A 19,861-nucleotide genomic window follows, 5' to 3' on the forward strand; every position below is an offset into this window, starting at 1 on the left:
TTACTACATTGAAAATCCTTCCTACTTAGATGGAAATGTGTTGATGCATTATAAATAGGCAATTCCAACATTAATGGAAACCAACAAAGTAGGAAACATTACTTCCATGGCATTTTATAAATAAGCCCCAGAATCCAAAAGCATTTCATAAAGTGTTGGACATGCAAAGCTTACACAAAGCAGACAGGCTGAAAGTGTAAATGAGTTATTTGTTAAAATGATCTTAAAACAGGCAGATATTAAACATTTCCTGGCTAAAATACAATTTTTTTTAATAGAGAACTGACTTTATAGGGAGATCGTATATGCTATGAAGATCAACATTTTTGGATAACCAACTTTGTTAGTAAAATATAAGCAGAAAAAAGGGAAGCGGATTTAGATATGGTTTCTTTTTCTTCACTTACATAACTTTGGATAGACAGTTATAACCACAAAAAAAAATGAACACAACTTGTATACAGAAGAATCCAGACTAAGCATATATTCAGCATTAAGGTTCTTAGATATTTTACATCAGCATGCATGGTGCAAAGAGTTATGAGAAATTCTCATCCATGCCTATACTTACAAAGAACATTGATAGGGTCCTTCTTGTATGAAGTCGGCGCTGAGAAACACAAATAAAGTAAGAAAGAAAACCAGGGTGTATAGGACCAATATAGAAGAGAGCAGAGTGCAAACTAGAAGGGGCATGCATTTACTGTATTTGTGTAAAATTCCCATTTTTTTGGGCAAAAATTATGCACTAAGAAGAAAAAATCATTTAGGTTTTTTATTCACACCATTCATAAAAGCGACTTTTAACCTTACACATAGGTTTCAGAGAACAAAGCAGTATTTACGTTAAGTGTTATGTATAAATGGAATTCTGGGGGTTATGAGGAGATGTAGTAAGACAGGGATGGGGGTAGAATATAAAGCGATGTGTTATTTAATTGTAAGGCAAAAAGGGTCATAAGAAAGTAAATGGATTTATAACAAGGGGGTAAACAACAGAAAAAAGAGGAAATGGAGACGAGAAGGAAAACTGAGAAGAAATACAGAACTGTAGGGAAGACAAAAATAAATGTATTGTAATAGGATGGTTTATTGGGGGTGGGTAGACAGATGGCAGATAATGTTAAAAGGTTAGACACTAGAATAAAGAAAGAAAATACAACTAAATACTTTACTAGATGACCATACTACGGAATTACGCATTTAAAATGGCATTGCATGCATAAGAGCACAATTTGGTTTTCAGGTATATTTCATTTCAGTTGTTAAATTTTGCATCCCCTAAACTGGAAGATACTAGCTTAGTGTTAAATATCTGCCATAAACTCACCAGTGTCTGATTTGCTGTAACCATAGTAGAATTGGTGTCATCTCCACGGATTGGAACCAATGGCATTGTGCCAAACTTTTGTTTAGTCACATCGGAGGATGAGTGGCGCCTTAAAATCACCGGTCGGAGATCGTCATGCTGTATTATAAATACATGAATTGGTGACGAAGCACAGGTTAAAGTAAATTATGGTTAAAAATATAAAAACTGAAATAGAATTTGTCTTGATTTCATTCTTTGCACTTAGTTTTTCCATTGTTGTGCCAAAATGTGAGATAATGTGGGAAAATGAACGTTAATAACATGATAAAGCAATGTCAAGTTGATCCATTCCATATATCCAGTAAAAAAACAGATTACACCAACATACCACCCACTCTATCTGAATGGTGCCTATGGTAAAAATGAAACAGTGAAATCAAAGCATCACTCAGTACACCAGGCCAGCTTACTAAAAAAATGTCCATTATCCATAAAACAAACAATAATTGTTACCTGAGCCTTCAGAATACTGGTTATCCAGTCCCACATTTCTGGTTGACCTGAACAACACAGGCACCTATAAAGTGGGAAATTAAAAATACAAACATATTTGAAGTATTGCAGGAACATGAAAGAAGTCGTTCTGTTCAAGCGTAGAGGTAAAATGAAGCATAAAAAAATATTTTTCTTTTTACACTGGCTTAAAGGGTAATTATCACCCTAGGAAATAATTCTAAATTCTATTTTATGATGTTAGTCAAGCAAAATAAACATTACATACACTAGATATAGATTATTTATATATGATTCATAGCTCAGATTTTTAAATCATTTATAACAGGTAGAGATGTTTTAATAAAAAACAGATTTGGGTTTAATTTGCAAAGGGCTTTCATTATGTCATTTTTTAGGTGTAGGTGAAAGGTCCCCTTTTAATAGTTTCTGTTACGTAAGATTATGACTGATGGTAGTAAATGTGATGAAGACAGCATGTATCTTTGGGACAGAGACTAAGGGGCAGATTTATCAAAACACGAGTTCGAATCCTCAATGGGAAAAATTTGGATTGGAAACGAAAATTTCTGAAGATTGCAAATATCACGAAAATGCGTATGAAAAAAATTGTATTAGTCACAATAATATCGTATTGGCGATTCGAAAATCGAAAATTTTTGTACCGATTTTTTTTCGCGCTAAAAATACGAAAAAAAGTCATGGAAAATCTGATTGGACCGATCGAACGAACGCTCGGAGCGTTCCTGGATAAGTAAATGTGTCCCTAAGATTTCAAACCATTATCTACTCATATATATGTATATATCTATAAAGGCAAGAGGTAACGGCACACACAGGATTTACACGAAACAGTCACAGGATCAAAAAGATTAATAAGAGGTTTTCATTTTGACCAACGTTTCAGTTCCAAACTGGAACTTCCGTCAGGGAACTGAAACGTTGGTCAAAATAAAAACCTCTTATTAATCTTTTTGATCCTGCGACTGTTTTGTGTAAATCCTGTGTGTGCCTTCACCTCATGCCTTTATAATTATCTTATGCACTGGCACCCAGGTATCATCCTTTTCTTATGGTGTGCAGCTTCCTAGGAATTTTGCATTTATATATCTATATATCACACAGTACTTACAGCTGCTGTTTATCCAAGTAGATGGTAAAACCCCATCTGATAAAATAAGCAAAACAGTACAGTTAGTATCTTATAAATAAAAACAGCTAACTGACAATCAGCAATCCTTGTTAAAAAGATATCATGGTTGAAATGTATGAAGTGTCCTTTGGTTATGGCCTTGCTCCAGTGTTTACAATGTTCAAGATTTCATTGAGCTCCAAGGAGCTCCCTGGCAGTTGCTAAGTTTAAACACCCTAGGCTTTAATATCTCTAGGCTTATAGAAAATGGGACTGTTCTCTGTGGATGCATTTTAGTTGATGGAAAAAACAGTAACCAGACATGCAGCTTCCTATTGGTGATTATTGTACTGAAGAAATGCTAATTCGGGTTTCCATTAAAGAAAACACATAGCATAACTAAAAAGCCCTCTAATCTTGTAGGAAATAATGAATAATATATGGTGCTGGTTTTACTTCATGCCAAAAAAAAAATATTATCTTTAAATAAAGACTACTTTATTGGAGCTCCCCACAGATCCTCTGTGGCCACTGTCCTTGTTTCAAATGAGGAGTGGGTGTGTTCTAATGGTCCCTGCCAGAAGCACAGTAAGAGGGGGATAGCCAGTCTCAACCCTGCAGTCACACAAGCAAAGACAGGCTTCAGTTCAGGTCAGGTTAAGTTGTATATTAAATATTTAATATTCCTTTCCTTTTTAAAACATAAATTACACTATATGATAAATGGATGTTTACTCAATTTTCAAGATCCTTAATAAAATTCCAATATGCATTATGTAGTCAATACTGAGCATAATGTTTATACTGCTTTTGGCATTTCTATGGTGTAGCTGCATGCAACAAAAGTTGGTTCTGGTTGGATTTATAAGAGGTCAGCACACTACTAATAGAAACCATTAACTATAACACTGTGGTGAAGATAAAATGAGCAGCGGAGTGATTTGTGCATCCAGCTGGTTTCTTAGCACCTTCTTGCTAGGTCACAAAACCCTGACTATGAGGCCAGAGGTACAAAGCTTCTTCAGCTAAATTACAGTACAGCCCTTATCCAAAATGCTTGGCATTTTACATATTAGATGCTATACCTGCAGTATTGATCCCACTTACAGTATGAATTCCTCATGAGCCAACTAAGTTGCAGTATAGCCAATGCCACTTACAGTAAGAATTCATCATGGCTGAACTTTCTGACAATGTTTTTAACTGTAGTTAGAATTAAAAAAAGCTCTTTTTTCAATGGCACTGTAACATCTTTTAGACTGAAAACTCTGTTGAGCAGGACAATCCATACTTCTTGCATTGGTTATATTCCTGTACGTTCTTAATAAATGCATCTAATTAATATTAATAACAATGAAATAATAATGATAGCTTACTGGGATGGAGCCTTCATCTTTTTCCTAATGCCCATGTAAACTTTGGCTGTATCAAGGGGCCACTCCCTTTCTGGCTTTGCACTCTGTAGAGGAAAGAACAGAGTATATTAATATCAATGCTTATACAGTATACTGCTGCTCTTTGCACATTATTCCAAGTATTTGGTACTGCTTAGAACATAGTTGTGAACCCTACTTAATAGAAAAAGATAAACATGCATTAGTACTGTAAGGGTAAATTACCAAGGATGAAGGAAGTACAGAAGTAACTGGTAAGAAGAGTGTCAAAATGGGCACTGCATCTCGCTACCTAATGTAGGGCTCTTCTTTGGCAGAACTATTAAGAGTGTTGTGACTTGGGAATTGTCAGGCCAAAATGTGACAAAATGTTGCACTTGTCTCTGTGGTAGAATATAGGCACGCAGTTATTGGGTGTTCCCTTCCATGACCTCCAAATGTGTGTGGTTTTGCAAAAACAAAGAAAATGCAGGCATAGTGTACAAAGGGAACTGTGTTACTGGATGGATAATGTAAAAAACAGGGGCCCTGGTTCCTGCTCCTTATACCTAAGCCCTAGTATTTGGTTGAATGGTTGGTAGGTGTAAGTATATTCTGTACATACTCATGGTTTTGCTCCAGTTCTCTATAATCTTTTGTATATGCTGTATTTGTTGCTCAGAATATCGTGTGATAGCAGATAAACGTATTACTACTGGTGGAGGAAATGTAGAGACAGTTGTAGCAACTCAAATCATTAGTGCAAGAGTATTTACTGAGAAACGGGTAAGGATTTCTTTAATACCTTTTTCTCTTTAAGCAGCAGAAGCTTGCGATCTCTGATGACAAAATATCTCTCTTGAAATTTGCTTCCTAGAAGCTTAGGCGTTTCCTCTCTGCATTTCAATAGCCCACATTTTGGAGTCTCTCTCTTTGTGCCTATACGATAGTTACAAGGTTAATACAAGCCGTCATTTGAACTTCCCCTACTGCATGTGATTCTGTACATTAGGGAAATGAAAGCCATGACTTACCTGTAAATAGACAACTTCCTTCACCAATTGGGATTTTCTTTACAAGCAGAAAAGCGGAACTCGGCTCGGCCAACTTGCACCACTGCAGAGCTTGCTCCAAGACTTTCTCTTTTGGGTGCAAAGGGCGCTCTGCATGGAACAAAGTCATCCTGTAAGTGGCATCGCATAAATGGGAATTTTCACATTTTTGTTTCATTCGTTTATAAGGCATTCGCAGCTAGATGGTAGCATTCTTTTAAAAACAAATTGAAATGTATCTAAATTTTGGGCAGACCCAAAAGTTTGGATTTTAAATGATAGAAGATGAGCTACTTCTTTAACAAACCCTAATTTTTGGCTATAATGAGTAGCATTTATAAGCACATTACCTAAACCATGCCATCATCCAGTTGCAGCTGAAATATTTTATGACTGCCTTAGAAAGGCCAGCATGGGTTTTAAGGGCTTTTGATTAGTGATGTGCAGTTCAGGAAAAACTTAATTTGCACCCAAACCTAACTTGTAAAACCTTAACCCATACCCAACCCTAACTCACACAATTTGCCATTATAGGACCCACATCCTACCTATATCTTTCTGCTCTGTACGCTACTATGAGCGCTTTAGGTTCCAAGACATGGAAACTTTGGGAGAAGAAGAAGAGTGTATCCCACCCCCCCAGCCCAAACCTGCAATGGTTGCCCAAGATAGTATGCCCGAAAAAACAGATGTGTATAAATTACAAACCTGTCACCACTCTTTTCTTCCTTTAGACCAGAATAAGAAGCATACTAACATAGCCAAGATATGCCAGTATCATTTATGTTAATATCTGAAGACTTGAAAATGGATAGTTCTCTAACAATTAATAGGGATAATGATGTTTATGGCCTGTCTAGTGCAATTTCTTACCAAGTTCTCCATTTTCAAACACTTCAAATGTAAGCCAAACATCCATGCTCGCTGATATGTTTCTCATATCCAGAACCTGATTGGTCAGTTCTTCTGCTGTCATTACTGGAGAAACCTGTAGGAACGCCATACACAAGAGTAATGTATTTTTTGGATATTCATATAATAGGAGAATGTAAAAGATAAATCAACAGCTATTAACAGCTATAGCATCTTGGAAAAGTTCCCAGGAAGGGATGTACAGGCCCAGGGCAGTGAAAAAGGAAAACAATGAGGAGGATTAACTTTAAATTCCCCACAAGCACTATCAGGTACAGTTTCTGTCAAACATCATTTTTTTTTTGTTAACTGGTATGGAGCAATCTCTACATATCTCCTGCATTTTTTTTTATTCTGTATAAAGTTAATGCAGTGCACAGAAGCCATTTCTGCAGTGCCATTCCCCTCATATTCCGAGTTATTCTGGGATATTCTGGGATAATCTGAGAATATTCTGAGAATATATTCTGGGATATTCTGAATCAATTTCTGCAGTGTACTTCCTTTCATGTCTGGGGTTATATAATGCTCAGTTTTATGTAGTAAGTGTTTAGACACGTCAGAAGTTAATGCTAATGCTCTGAATCTAGTTTGTGTAGTGATCTTATTGGAATGTCTGGAGTTAATGCAGGACATATTATGTCTAAAATGACTGAGAAATGGAGGTGTGTAGCAAAAAGAATGTTGCCTAATACATTATTCAGCACTGCACTAAAAGTGGCACATATTTGGGTCCCAATTTTCACATTTAGCTTATGCCCTATATTTTACTGGCATGGCCAATAAGGTTAAGCAATTCTATAAAGCCCCCTTTTTAGATATTAAACATATACACAGGGCCATATTTATATTTAGGAACCCATGGGACTGTGCCTAGGGCAGCAGATTTAGGGGGTAGCCCTTAGGTGCAAAAATAAATGTTTACTAAATTTTTCCTGCCTGCATTCTGTAACCCTTGTGGCTAAATCTGCTGGTGAAGCGGAGTGGAAAGTGTGGCGCCTCTATCTTTTGCAATTGGTAGTAAGCAAATTGTGACATTTTAGTGGAATTCAAAGATACTGACCTTTAAAGTGACGCAGCAGTCTGGCAATTTCTTTTCCAAGTAAACCTCAATAATTAGATCCCCAGCCTGTGATAGCTAACAGGAGACACAGAAAATACAAATTGTATTGTATTAAGCTTATATATTCTTTATGAAAACAAAGAAATATGGCAGAGTGCAAATTCTATGGCAGATGATTAATTTAAAAGTTACTGCAGTAGGGAGATGGAACTAATGGCTGCTAGTTGTACTACCATTTTCCAACTGTTTGCCAGGTTCCCATGTTTTCCATAGCCTTCTGTAAAACTGTGCCATCAGCACTGATATGTACAGAAGGCAGAACAATATGTTGTTGAAAGGAATAACAGACCACCAATTAGGCTTCATGTACACTGTATATTATATGACCACAGTTCGATCTGTAGAGGAAATCCTCTACAGATCAAACTGTGGTCCTATAATAAACATAGAAATGTGTATTAAGCCTTTAAAGGACCAAAAAGTGTTTTTTTTTTTTTACATTTAGATTTTATATCTGTATCTATATCTAGAACCTACAAATAAACCGTTTCTAGCCAAGAAATGTCCTATTTTATGTGAGAGGTATTCATTTTATAGTTTTGTAGAGACCCATGACTGTCATTTGACCCCCTAATACAGTGGAGGAAATAATTATTTGACCCCTCACTGATTTTGTAAGTTTGTCCAATGACAAAGAAATGAAAAGTCTCAGAACAGTATCATTTCAATGGTAGGTTTATTTTAACAGTGGCAGATAGCACATCAAAAGGAAAATCGAAAAAATAACTTTAACCCTTTAAGTGCCAAGGGACGTAGATTCTACGTCCTAGGTACCAAGGGACCAAAGTGCCATGGGACGTAGAATCTACGTCCAATGGCACTGTCGGGTTTACAAGCGCTGCGCTCGCTTTTAAAGCAGCGCAGCGCTTGTAAACCCCTCAGATCCCCCTAGGCAACGAGCAATGAAGAACATACTCACCGATCCGGGTCCCCCAGCCGCACCGATCGCGTCGCCAGCCAATGACAGCAGTGGACACGCGTTGATGACGTGTCCACTGCTGTCCCTTTAAATAGCGCCGCCTACTGTCGGCTCCTCACTCCTGCTGCGCACTTCGGACAAGATGGAGCTCCCCTGCTGCCTTCCTGCTGGATTGATCGCCCCTGATCGTCTGCCTGCCTTGGGTAAGCTGAACTACAACTCTCTACCACTGTTTATTTTGCTTATTTCTATCTCAACTGTCTAAAAAATTTTTTTTTTTTTTTTTTTGCATTTTTTCTTCTATCTTTGTCATTATTACACTTTTGTACACATACACACTTATTTACAACTTTCCCAAGCACACACAGACACTTACACACACACTTACACTTTTTTTTTTTTTTTTTTTTCTTTCTTTCTTTTCTTTTCTTTCTTTCTTTGCTTTCTTTGGCAGTCTTTTTTTTTACTAAAACTTTATTTCTGATCTTGCTCTATAATTATCTGATTTATTTGGTTGCATTTTAGTGTTTTTTTGGCATTTTCATAATTGATTTCTGTTTTTGAATTATTCTATTGCACTGTAACTTTTTTTATTGCTATTTGGTGCTGAATTTGCAGTGACGTTGGTGGATCCAGGGCTCTGACCACCGATTTCATTGCAATTATTGTTCTTCTGTTGGTTTAGGTGGTTTTATTGGATTTTACGGTGTTTTATCTTTGCATTGTTCTTTATTGTGTGTTTAGTGCCCCCAAAAAGGTTGCTTTTGCAGTGAAAATGGTGGATCCAGGGCTCTTACCGATTTCATTGCAACTATTGTTCTTTGATTGCTTTTAGTGGTTTTATTCCATTTGATTTCAGTTGTTCTAGAAAGGTCCAGAGGTGCTAAGATTGTTCTGGTAGTTTCTATTGCCAAGGGTTAGGCTGATGCCACACGAGGCGTAGGGCTGATTTTTTCAGCAAGTGGAAAAACGCTTGCCGAAAATTCAGCCCTACGCCTGCTACTTGTGCCTGCACCCGAATGAATGGGATACGCTCGGGTGCAGGCACGTGTAGCCGATATACGCATGAAAACGCGAGACTTTGCATTCTCACGCGTTTTCATGCGTATATCGGCTACATGTGCCTGCACCCGAGCGTATCCCATTCATTCGGGTGCAGGCAAAAAAAAAGGGGTGCATAGAGTGCAGCCCCAATATTATGCATTTTCAGGTTTGGCGGCCATGTACTTATGTGCAACCAGACATAGGTATCGTTTTATTCAGGGGAACTTGCAGATTGATGGTTAGTAAGTTTTTGGTAGTTGCCATGGAGATTTTGGGGAGAAATCTAGGTTTTTTATCTGGTTTTTCCTTGATTTCTGACCAAAATCTAGGTTTGTATCTGGTTTTTCCTTGATTTCTGACCAAAGCGCTGACTTCTGCAAGGGACTGCGGCCACAATTTTCCATGTAGAAAGAGAAGAGTGGCGTCTCTGAATAGCTGAAGGTGTGCACTTTTCGTAAATATATAGATTGTGGGGGTTATCTCACAGGTAGGGGGGGTTAACACTGAAAAACTGCAGGTAGTGCACATAGAGCGCAGCCCCCAAAATTTCAACTGAAATTGCCCTTATGCATTGCCCCTGTTTGGGGGCATTTGGTGGCCACGTCTTTATGTGCACCCATACATATGGGGTATCGTTTTATTCAGGGGAACTTGCAAATTGAGGTTTAGTAAGTTTTTGGTAGTTGCCATGGAGATTTTGGGGAGAAATCTAGGTTTTTTATCTGGTTTTTCCTTGATTTCTGACCAAAGCGCTAACTTCTGCAAGGGACTGCGGCCACAATTTTCCATGTAGAAAGAGGAGAGTGGCGTCTCTGAATAGCTGAAGGTGTGCACTTTTCAGAAATATATAGTTTGCGGGGGTTATTTCACAGGTTATGGGTGTGTTTAGACTAAATAACTGCAGATAGAGCACAGCCCCCCCCTTATGCATTGCCCCTGTTTGGGGGCATTTGGTGGCCACGTCTTTATGTGCACCCATACATATGGGGTATCGTTTTATTCAGGGGAACTTGCAAATTGAGGTTTAGTAAGTTTTTGGTAGTTGCCATGGAGATTTTGGGGAGAAATCTAGGTTTTTATCTGGTTTTTCCTTGATTTCTGACCAAAATCTAGGGTTGTATCTGGTTTTTTCCTTGATTTCTGACCAAAGCGCTGACTTCTGCAAGGGACTGCGGCCACAATTTTCCATGTAGAAAGAGAAGAGTGGTGTCTCTGAATAGCTGAAGGTGTGCACTTTTCGTAAATATATAGATTGTGGGGGTATCTCACAGGTAGGGGGGGTTATCACTAAAAAACTGCAGGTAGTGCACATAGAGCGCAGCCCCCAAAATTTCAACTGAAATTCCCCTTATGCATTGCCCCTGTTTTGGGGCATTTGGTGGCCACGTCTTTATGTGCACCCATACATATGGGGTATCGTTTTATTCAGGGGAACTTGCAGATTGATGGTTAGTAAGTTTTTGGTAGTTGCCATGGAGATTTTGGGGAGAAATCTAGGTTTGTATCTAGTTTTTCCTTGATTTCTGACCAAAGCGCTAACTTCTGCAAGGGACTGCGGCCACAATTTTCCATGTAGAAAGAGAAGAGTGGTGTCTCTGAATAGCTGAAGGTGTGCACTTTTCGTAAATATATAGATTGTGGGGGTTATCTCACAGGTAGGGGGGGTTAACACTGAAAAACTGCAGGTAGTGCACATAGAGCGCAGCCCCCAAAATTTCAACTGAAATTGCCCTTATGCATTGCCCCTGTTTTGGGGCATTTGGTGGCCACGTCTTTATGTGCACCCATACATATGGGGTATCGTTTTATTCAGGGGAATTTGCAAATTGAGGTTTAGTAAGTTTTTGGTAGTTGCCATGGAGATTTTGGGGAGAAATCTAGGTTTTTATCTGGTTTTTCCTTGATTTCTGACCAAAATCTAGGGTTGTATCTGGTTTTTCCTTGATTTCTGACCAAAGCGCTGACTTCTGCAAGGGACTGCGGCCACAATTTTCCATGTAGAAAGAGAAGAGTGGTGTCTCTGAATAGCTGAAGGTGTGCACTTTTCGTAAATATATAGATTGTGGGGGTATCTCACAGGTAGGGGGGGTTATCACTGAAAAACTGCAGGTAGTGCACATAGAGCGCAGCCCCCAAAATTTCAACTGAAATTTCCCTTATGCATTGCCCCTGTTTTGGGGCATTTGGTGGCCACGTCTTTATGTGCACCCATACATATGGGGTATTGTTTTATTCAGGGGAACTTGCAGATTGATGGTTAGTAAGTTTTTGGTAGTTGCCATGGAGATTTTGGGGAGAAATCTAGGTTTGTATCTAGTTTTTCCTTGATTTCTGACCAAAGCGCTAACTTCTGCAAGGGACTGCGGCCACAATTTTCCATGTAGAAAGAGAAGAGTGGTGTCTCTGAATAGCTGAAGGTGTGCACTTTTCGTAAATATATAGATTGTGGGGGTTATCTCACAGGTAGGGGGGGTTAACACTGAAAAACTGCAGGTAGTGCACATAGAGCGCAGCCCCCAAAATTTCAACTGAAATTGCCCTTATGCATTGCCCCTGTTTTGGGGCATTTGGTGGCCACGTCTTTATGTGCACCCATACATATGGGGTATCGTTTTATTCAGGGGAACTTGCAGATTGATGGTTAGTAAGTTTTTGGTAGTTGCCATGGAGATTTTGGGGAGAAATCTAGGTTTGTATCTAGTTTTTCCTTGATTTCTGACCAAAGCGCTAACTTCTGCAAGGGACTGCGGCCACAATTTTCCATGTAGAAAGAGAAGAGTGGTGTCTCTGAATAGCTGAAGGTTTGCACTTTTCGTAAATATATAGATTGTGGGGGTTATCTCACAGGTAGGGGGGGTTAACACTGAAAAACTGCAGGTAGTGCACATAGAGCGCAGCCCCCAAAATTTCAACTGAAATTGCCCTTATGCATTGCCCCTGTTTTGGGGCATTTGGTGGCCACGTCTTTATGTGCACCCATACATATGGGGTATCGTTTTATTCAGGGGAACTTGCAGATTGATGGTTAGTAAGTTTTGGTAGTTGCCATGGAGATTTTGGGGAGAAATCTAGGTTTTTTATCTGGTTTTTCCTTGATTTCTGACCAAAGCGCTTACTTCTGCAAGGGACTGCGGCCACAATTTTCCATGTAGAAAGAGAAGAGTGGTGTCTCTGAATAGCTGAAGGTGTGCACTTTTCAGAAATATATAGTTTGTGGGGGTTATTTCACAGGTAGGGGGGGTTAACACTGAAAAACTGCAGGAAGTGCACATAGAGCGCAGCCCCCACATTTTTAGCTGTAATTGCCCTTGTGCATTGCCCCTGCTTTGGAGTGTTTGGTGCCCATGTCTTTATGTGCACCCATACATATGGGGCATCATTTTATTCAGGAGAAGTTTGTCTTTCAAATATGCCTTTGTTAGAAAATTTTTATGAGATTTTTTTTTGTCAAATCCACATTTGATCATGCGTCCAAGTTTACGTTTTAGAAAAAAAAAAAAAATGTCATAAAAAGTTCCAAATTTCACAATGCACTGACAAAAGGTATTTGGCTTTTGAGTGAAAACTACATTGCACCTAGAAACCTGAAGGTCTGTAGTTTCTAAAGATACCAAACATGAGGGGATATTTTAGATTTACATATAAGTTATGCTGCATCAACTGTTACAAGTGCTTTTCTGCTTTGTTCTGGTGTGATATTGTACTAAGTATTGCCTTAGTTTGGGGGTTACTTCTGGACAGGAACTGTGGGGTACCACCACATATTTGGTATCGTTGGAATTGGGAGTATCAGGGCTTTTACAAACAATAAAAAAAAGTGAGTAAAATTAACTTTTCTATGGAAAAAAACCTCAAAATATACAGAAATTTTTCATAATTTTATTTTTTTTTTACATATTTCACCCAAAATACACATCATATCTCCAGAAAAGTTATAAAATTTGGTATGTATGTCGAAGCCCAATTAGTGACGAAAAAAACGATATATAATTTCCCTAGTTTCGTGGAGGTTTTCCTACCAAAAAACATTGTTAAAGTGAATGAGTACAAAATGCTTAAAAAACGTCTGGCACTGGGGGGAACCGAAATGACGAATTCGGCTGGCACTTAAAGGGTTAAATAAAAGATAGCAACTGATTTGCATTTCATTGAGTGAAATAAGTTTTTGAACCCTCTAACAAAAAAAGACTTAATACTTAGTGGAAAAACCCTTGTTTGCAAGCACAGAGGTCAAACGTTTCTTGTAATTAATGACCAAGTTTGCGCACATTTTAGGAGGAATGTTGGTCCACTCCTCTTTGCAGATCATCTCTAAATCCCTAAGGTTTCGAGGCTGTCTCTGTGCAACTCTGAGCTTGAGCTCCCTCCATAGGTTTTCTATTGGATTAAGGTCCGGAGACTGACTAGGCCACTCCATGACCTTAATGTGCTTCTTCTTGAGCCACTCCTTTGTTGCCTTTGCTGTATGTTTTGGGTCATTGTCGTGCTGGAACACCCATCCACGACCCATTTTCAGTTTCCTGGCAGAGGGAAGGAGGTTGTCGTTCAGGATTTCACGATACATGGCTCCGTCCATTTTCCCGTTAATGCGAATAAGTTGTCCTGTGCCCTTAGCAGAAAAACACCCCCAAAGCAAAATGTTTCCACCCCCATGCTTGATGGTGGGGACGGTGTTTTGGGGGTCATAGGCAGCATTTTTCTTCCTCCAAACACAGCAAGTTGAGTTAATGCCAAAGAGCTCTATTTTGGTTTCATCAGACCACAGCACCTTCTCCCAGTCACTCACAGAATCATTCAGGTGTTCATTGGCAAACTTCAGACGGGCCTGCACATGTGCCTTCTTGAGCAGGGGGACCTTGCGAGCCCTGCAGGATTTTAATCCATTGCGGTGTAATGTGTTTCCAATGGTTTTCTTGGTGACTGTGGTCCCTGCTAATTTGAGGTCATTAACTAACTCCTCCCGTGTAGTTCTAGGATGCTTTTTCACCTTTCTCAGAATCATTGACACCCCACGAGGTGAGATCTTGCGTGGAGCCCCAGAGCGAGGTCGATTGATGGTCATTTTGTGCTCCTTCCATTTTCGAACAATCGCACCAACAGTTGTCACCTTCTCTCCCAGCTTCTTGCTAATGGTTTTGTAGCCCATTCCAGCCTTGTGCAGGTCTACAATTTTGTCTCTGACATCCTTGGACAGCTCTTTGGTCTTTCCCATGTTGGAGAGTTTGGAGTCTGCTTGATTGATTGATTCTGTGGACAGGTGTCTTTTATACAGGTGACTAGTTAAGACAGGTGTCCTTAATGAGGTTGACTAATTAAGTAGAAGTGTCTAACCACTCTGTGGGAGCCAGAACTCTTAATGGTTGGTAGGGGTTCAAAAACTTATTTCACTCAATGAAATGCAAATCAGTTGCTATCTTTTATTTAAAGTTATTTTTTCGATTTTCCTTTTGATGTGCTATCTGCCACTGTTAAAATAAACCTACCATTGAAATGATACTGTTCTGAGACTTTTCATTTCTTTGTCATTGGACAAACTTACAAAATCAGTGAGGGGTCAAATAATTATTTCCTCCACTGTATATCTCTTTTAGGAACTAATCCCATTGTATTCTACAGCTTATGAACTTATCAGCTATCTGCTATGTAACCTGTGCCTTTTCTACTTGTTTCAGCTTGAATGGCCACCCCCATGACTACACCGCAGCTTGCTCATGAAAGATGATGTTAGCTGAAGTATAATCCATGACACAGTTGTTCCTGCTGACTTGCAGTATTCAAGATGTATGTCAGAACACTTAAGTCAAGCCTGAACTGTGGCCATTGTGGTTTAAAAATGCTGATTTAATTTTTAGTGCATCTTACAGAGACAAACTTGCCATTTGTGCATGGAAACACATTGCCAGGCATAAACAGCTTTTTAATACATGAGAGCAAAGTGAGGTATAAGAGAGTGACCTAGCATTGATATACCTTTCTTGTGTGCTACGCATATACAGTGGCTTGCAAAAGTAATCGAAGTATTTGAACTTTGAAGTATTTGAACTTTTCCACATTTTGTCACATTACAGCCACAAACATGAATCAATTTTATTGGAATTCCACGTGAAAGACCAATACAAAGTGGTGTACACGTGAGAAGTGGAACGAAAATCATACATGATTCCAAACATTTTTTACAAATAACTGCAAAGTGGGGTGTGCGTAATTATTCAGCCCCCTGAGTCAATACTTTGTAGAACCACCTTTTGCTGCAATTACAGCTGCCAGGCTTTTAGGGTATGTCTCTACCAGCTTTGCACATCTAGAGACTGAAATCCTTGCCCATTCTTCTTTGCAAAAAAGCTCCAGCTCAGTCAGATTAGATGGACAGCGTTTGTGAACAGCAGTTTTCAGATCTTGCCACAGATTCTCCATTGGATTTAGATCTGGACTTTGACTGGGCCATTCTAACACATGGATATGTTTTGTTTTAAACCATTCCATTGTTGCCCTGGCTTTATGTTTAGGGTCGTTGTCCTGCTGGAAGGTCAACCTCTGCCCCAGTCTCAAGTCTTTTGCAGACTCCAAGAGGTTTTCTTCCAAGATTGCCCTGTATTTGGCTGCATCCATCTTCCCATCAACTCTGACCAGCTTTCCTGTCCCTGCTGAAGAGAAGCACCCCCAGAGCATCATGCTGCCACCACCATATTTGACAATGGGGATGGTGTGTTCAGAGTGATGTGCAGTGTTAGTTTTCCGCCACACATAGCGTTTTGCATTTTGGCCAAAAAGTTCCATTTTGGTCTCATCTGACCAGAGCACCTTCTTCCACATGTTTGCTGTGTCCCCCACATGGCTTGTGGCAAACTGCAAACGGGACTTCTTATGGTTTTCTGTTAACAATGGCTTTCTTCTTGCCACTCTTCCATAAAGGCCAACTTTGTGCAGTGCACGACTAATAGTTGTCCTATGGACAGATTCCCCCACCTGAGCTGTAGATCTCTGCAGCTCGTGCAGAGTCACCATGGGCCTCTTGGCTGCATTTCTGATCAGCGCTCTCCTTGTTCGGCCTGTAAGTTTAGGTGGATGGCCTTGTCTTGGTAGGTTTACAGTTGTGCCATACTCCTTCCATTTCTGAATGATCGCTTGAACAGTGCTCCGTGGGATGTTCAAGGCTTTGGAAATCTTTTTGTAGCCTAAGACTGCTTTAAATTTCTCAATAACTCTATCCCTGACCTGTCTGGTGTGTTCTTTGGACTTCATGGTGTTGTCAGACAACCTCTGAGGCTGTCACAGAGCAGCTGTATTTGTACTGACATTAGATTACACACAGGTGCACTCTATTTAGTCATTAGCACTCATCAGGCAATGTCTATGGGCAAATGACTGCACTCAGACCAAAGGGGGCTGAATAATTACGCACACCCCACTTTCCAGTTATTTATTTGTAAAAAAATGTTTGGAATCATGTATGATTTTTGTTCCACTTCTCACGTGTACACCACTTTGTATTGGTCTTTCACGTGGAATTCCAATAAAATTGATTCATGTTTGTGGCTGTAATGTGACAAAATGCGGAAAAGTTCAAGGGGCCGAATACTTTTGCAAGTCACTGTAGGTACTCGATTTTGCACCATTTCAACCTGCAAGCAACTGAATGGTGTATAAGTTCACACCAATGTCCTGCCCACATAACTTTTCTTCTATTGCAGATGCAAGTTATGCTCATTTTTGTACAACATTTTACTTTTGATTACATTGGTGTTCACAAGATTCGTGGATCGAATGCTGCATTGTGGGCTAAAGACATGGCAGATGGTACCAATGATTTGCACTATGCACTACTCTAGTAAATGAGCCCTTTTGTTATAAGCAAAGCCACATTTTGTATTGAATTTCCAACCTCTATGTCATGGCATTTTTCCCATTGGGCAAAATAGTGACTAAAAGGGGCCCACTTAAACTTATGTTACTAGTGGTGTTCAATTAGTTGCATTGGTCTCTGTTGCAGGAACTCAAAATGAAAAGAAGGTAGAATTTTTTTTTTAGGAAACAAAGCAAATATCCTTTGAAAAGTGTATAGGCACAAGGTCATTAATTAAAGGGTTTGTGCACTTTTAAATGAACTTTCAGTATGATGGTGACAATGATATTCATGGACAGTCTGAAATATGTTTTCAGCAGCTATCTGGTCTGCTAGGGTCTTGTTTACTTTAGCAACCAGGCAGAGGTTTGAACGAGAGACTGGTATATGAATAGGAGGGGCCAGAATAGAAAGATAAAGATAAAAAGATGTCAAATAATTTAAAAACAGAAAAGTTGCTTAGAGTACGCCATTCAGGTAATTAAAATTTACCTGAAGATTAACCATCCCTTTAAGATGCGGCAATGTGCCAAGTTTTTTTTTTTTGCACTTTGCAGAATGTTGTGTGTAGGACCCATTGGTGCAGAACTTTGAGTCCACAGAACAGAATGCAAAGGGTTGCATCTGCAGATGGTTGACAGCACTGTATACAAGAGAGGTGGAATACAAATGACACATTGCCTTTACCTGGCACAACCCTAGCTTGTGGTCATTCAGAATGAAGGACACAAGTCACTAGGGAGTCATGTAATTGCACCACATTATTAATCCAGTGCAAGGCACAGAGCGCAGCAGCCTGGGGCATAAACATGGTTGTAAGTGTATATAGGCTCTAAAGGTTGCAGCTTTGCAACAGCGATTTTGCAGCTCCCTAAACAAGACAGCAGACACACGAGCAGGTTATGTGCAATGTTTACTTACCTGAACATCTTTCCAGGTTGTAATCAGGCTGTTTTCCAAATCCATTTGTGTAACCTGCTCTTCATCGATCTGTTACAGGAAAACAATTTCAGCTATATGATATGGCTTAGTTAAGGCCATTAACCAACACGTGAAGGATTTACTTTGGTGCTCTAATCTATTACACTGAATCAAATAACAGCTTGCAGAAATGTAGAATTTCAACATGGTCCTTCTGTACACCATTATGGTTCCGTGATATCTGTTCTTTAGGAATTTGGGCTTTTCAAATGTTTAAATTTCTATATTTTGCATACAATATGGACTAAAACACATGGACTTGGTGACTATATACTGGTTTTGGACCTTCCTCTTCAAGTTTAAGACATCTGACTGGACGTTGGCTCATATTTAAGAAGAAGCATGTGGGTAGAGCTTACAATTTTGGTAGAAACACCTATGTTACCAGTTGTGTGCATTTTAATTACACCTGATGAAGGGCGAGAGTCCCAAAATGTTCTTTGTCTCTACTAATAAATCCTTTCTGACAAAAACAAATAACCAAGAATATACTTACTTCAAATACAGAAGCGTAGTTATCTATAATATCCTCCATAACCTTCACCTCGTGTTCCCCTTTCCCATCTGTCTGAAACAGACTTGGGGCAAACAAGAGTGCAAGATTTTTTGTGCACATTTGGTTGAGATCAGCACATTTTTGAACCCTAAAAAATTAAAGAGATTTGTAAAATTAAAGGGTGTGTCTACTATGTGACTGTTCCTAGGAATAACTTCAACCACGATTCAGCCTCTGTCAACCAGAAGGATGGTTTGTCCTGACATGATATAAATTGGTCACGATTCTAGTAACTTGGACTTGTAGTCAGTGAAGCTCTGGCTTGAAATTCCACTCCGCTAAACCAGGGCATGATAGAGTTGGGATGCTTTTAATTAAATGGCTTTCAACTTTGTATTGCTTTAACTATATCATTCTTAAATAAAACCACTTACATATATAGTAATACATATATTGTGGTGTATATTGTATGTTTTACTAAATGTTCCCAGCAACATGGCAAATCCTCATTTAGTACTTATAGTACAATATGCCATGGGCTATATACAGTGCCAGGCAGATTAAGTATGGGCATCAAACTGGAGCAAGTGGAACCTGTCTTTAGTTTTTACCTCCACTTATAAAAGTACCCCTAAGGGTTTAACCCAGCACTAAGTTTGCTCAGAATAGGAAAAGGGTTTGCCGCTTCCCTTTCCGGGATAAGAAAAGCCCTGGTAGTTCTTTATAGCCAAGGGTTTTAAGTGCCTCAGACCTTTGAATGCAAAGGGACCATGAGTTCTGTCTCTTTGGATGCCACTAGGTAAAGTAGTCGTAGGTTCTAAAGAGCCTTGCGTAGGAGAGACAGATAAATCTCAAGAGCAGCACCACTGTTAGAGTCTTGTACATTGGGACTTAACACTTTGCTAGTGACTTCTACCACTGGCTGTACCTAATACCAAGGCTGTGAAAAATGACATCATGGAAGTAACTATTCAGAATATTGTGATATTGTGTGTTAATGTTTTGTTTATCAGCTTGAAGTAACAAGCAAATAAACAATTAACTGCATTGTAAGAGCCACTGGCACCATAGTTATTCAAAAACTTGTAAAGTGTGTGTGAATTCAGAGTGGAAACCCCTTCCTCTATTTCTAAAGTAAGGGCCAACCTGTAAATAGTAGTC

The 19,861-nt window shown here is 39.2% G+C and overlaps 1 protein-coding gene across 3 annotated transcripts in view; it reads right to left on the reverse strand.

The window, feature by feature from the left end:
- The window catches only part of arap3 (ArfGAP with RhoGAP domain, ankyrin repeat and PH domain 3), an 89,581-nt gene that overhangs the window by 1,330 nt on the left and 68,390 nt on the right, over window positions 1-19,861 (reverse strand). For 2 of the 3 annotated variants that reach the window (XM_002933637.3, XM_031898783.1), the window contains 11 exons: window positions 18,701-18,848; window positions 18,145-18,213; window positions 7,358-7,432; window positions 6,256-6,370; window positions 5,365-5,493; window positions 5,136-5,269; window positions 4,334-4,416; window positions 2,958-2,993; window positions 1,826-1,889; window positions 1,331-1,468; window positions 572-610 (listed from right to left, as the gene is read on the reverse strand). In XM_002933637.3, coding sequence (XP_002933683.3) covers window positions 572-610; window positions 1,331-1,468; window positions 1,826-1,889; window positions 2,958-2,993; window positions 4,334-4,416; window positions 5,136-5,269; window positions 5,365-5,493; window positions 6,256-6,370; window positions 7,358-7,432; window positions 18,145-18,213; window positions 18,701-18,848 — 1,030 coding nt within the window. The remainder of the gene's footprint in view (window positions 1-571; window positions 611-1,330; window positions 1,469-1,825; window positions 1,890-2,957; window positions 2,994-4,333; window positions 4,417-5,135; window positions 5,270-5,364; window positions 5,494-6,255; window positions 6,371-7,357; window positions 7,433-18,144; window positions 18,214-18,700; window positions 18,849-19,861) is intronic. The other variant, XM_031898784.1, reaches the window with a different exon arrangement.

Source organism: Xenopus tropicalis, chromosome 3, assembly GCF_000004195.4.
Source record: "Xenopus tropicalis strain Nigerian chromosome 3, UCB_Xtro_10.0, whole genome shotgun sequence".
Lineage (NCBI taxonomy): Eukaryota > Metazoa > Chordata > Amphibia > Anura > Pipidae > Xenopus > Xenopus tropicalis.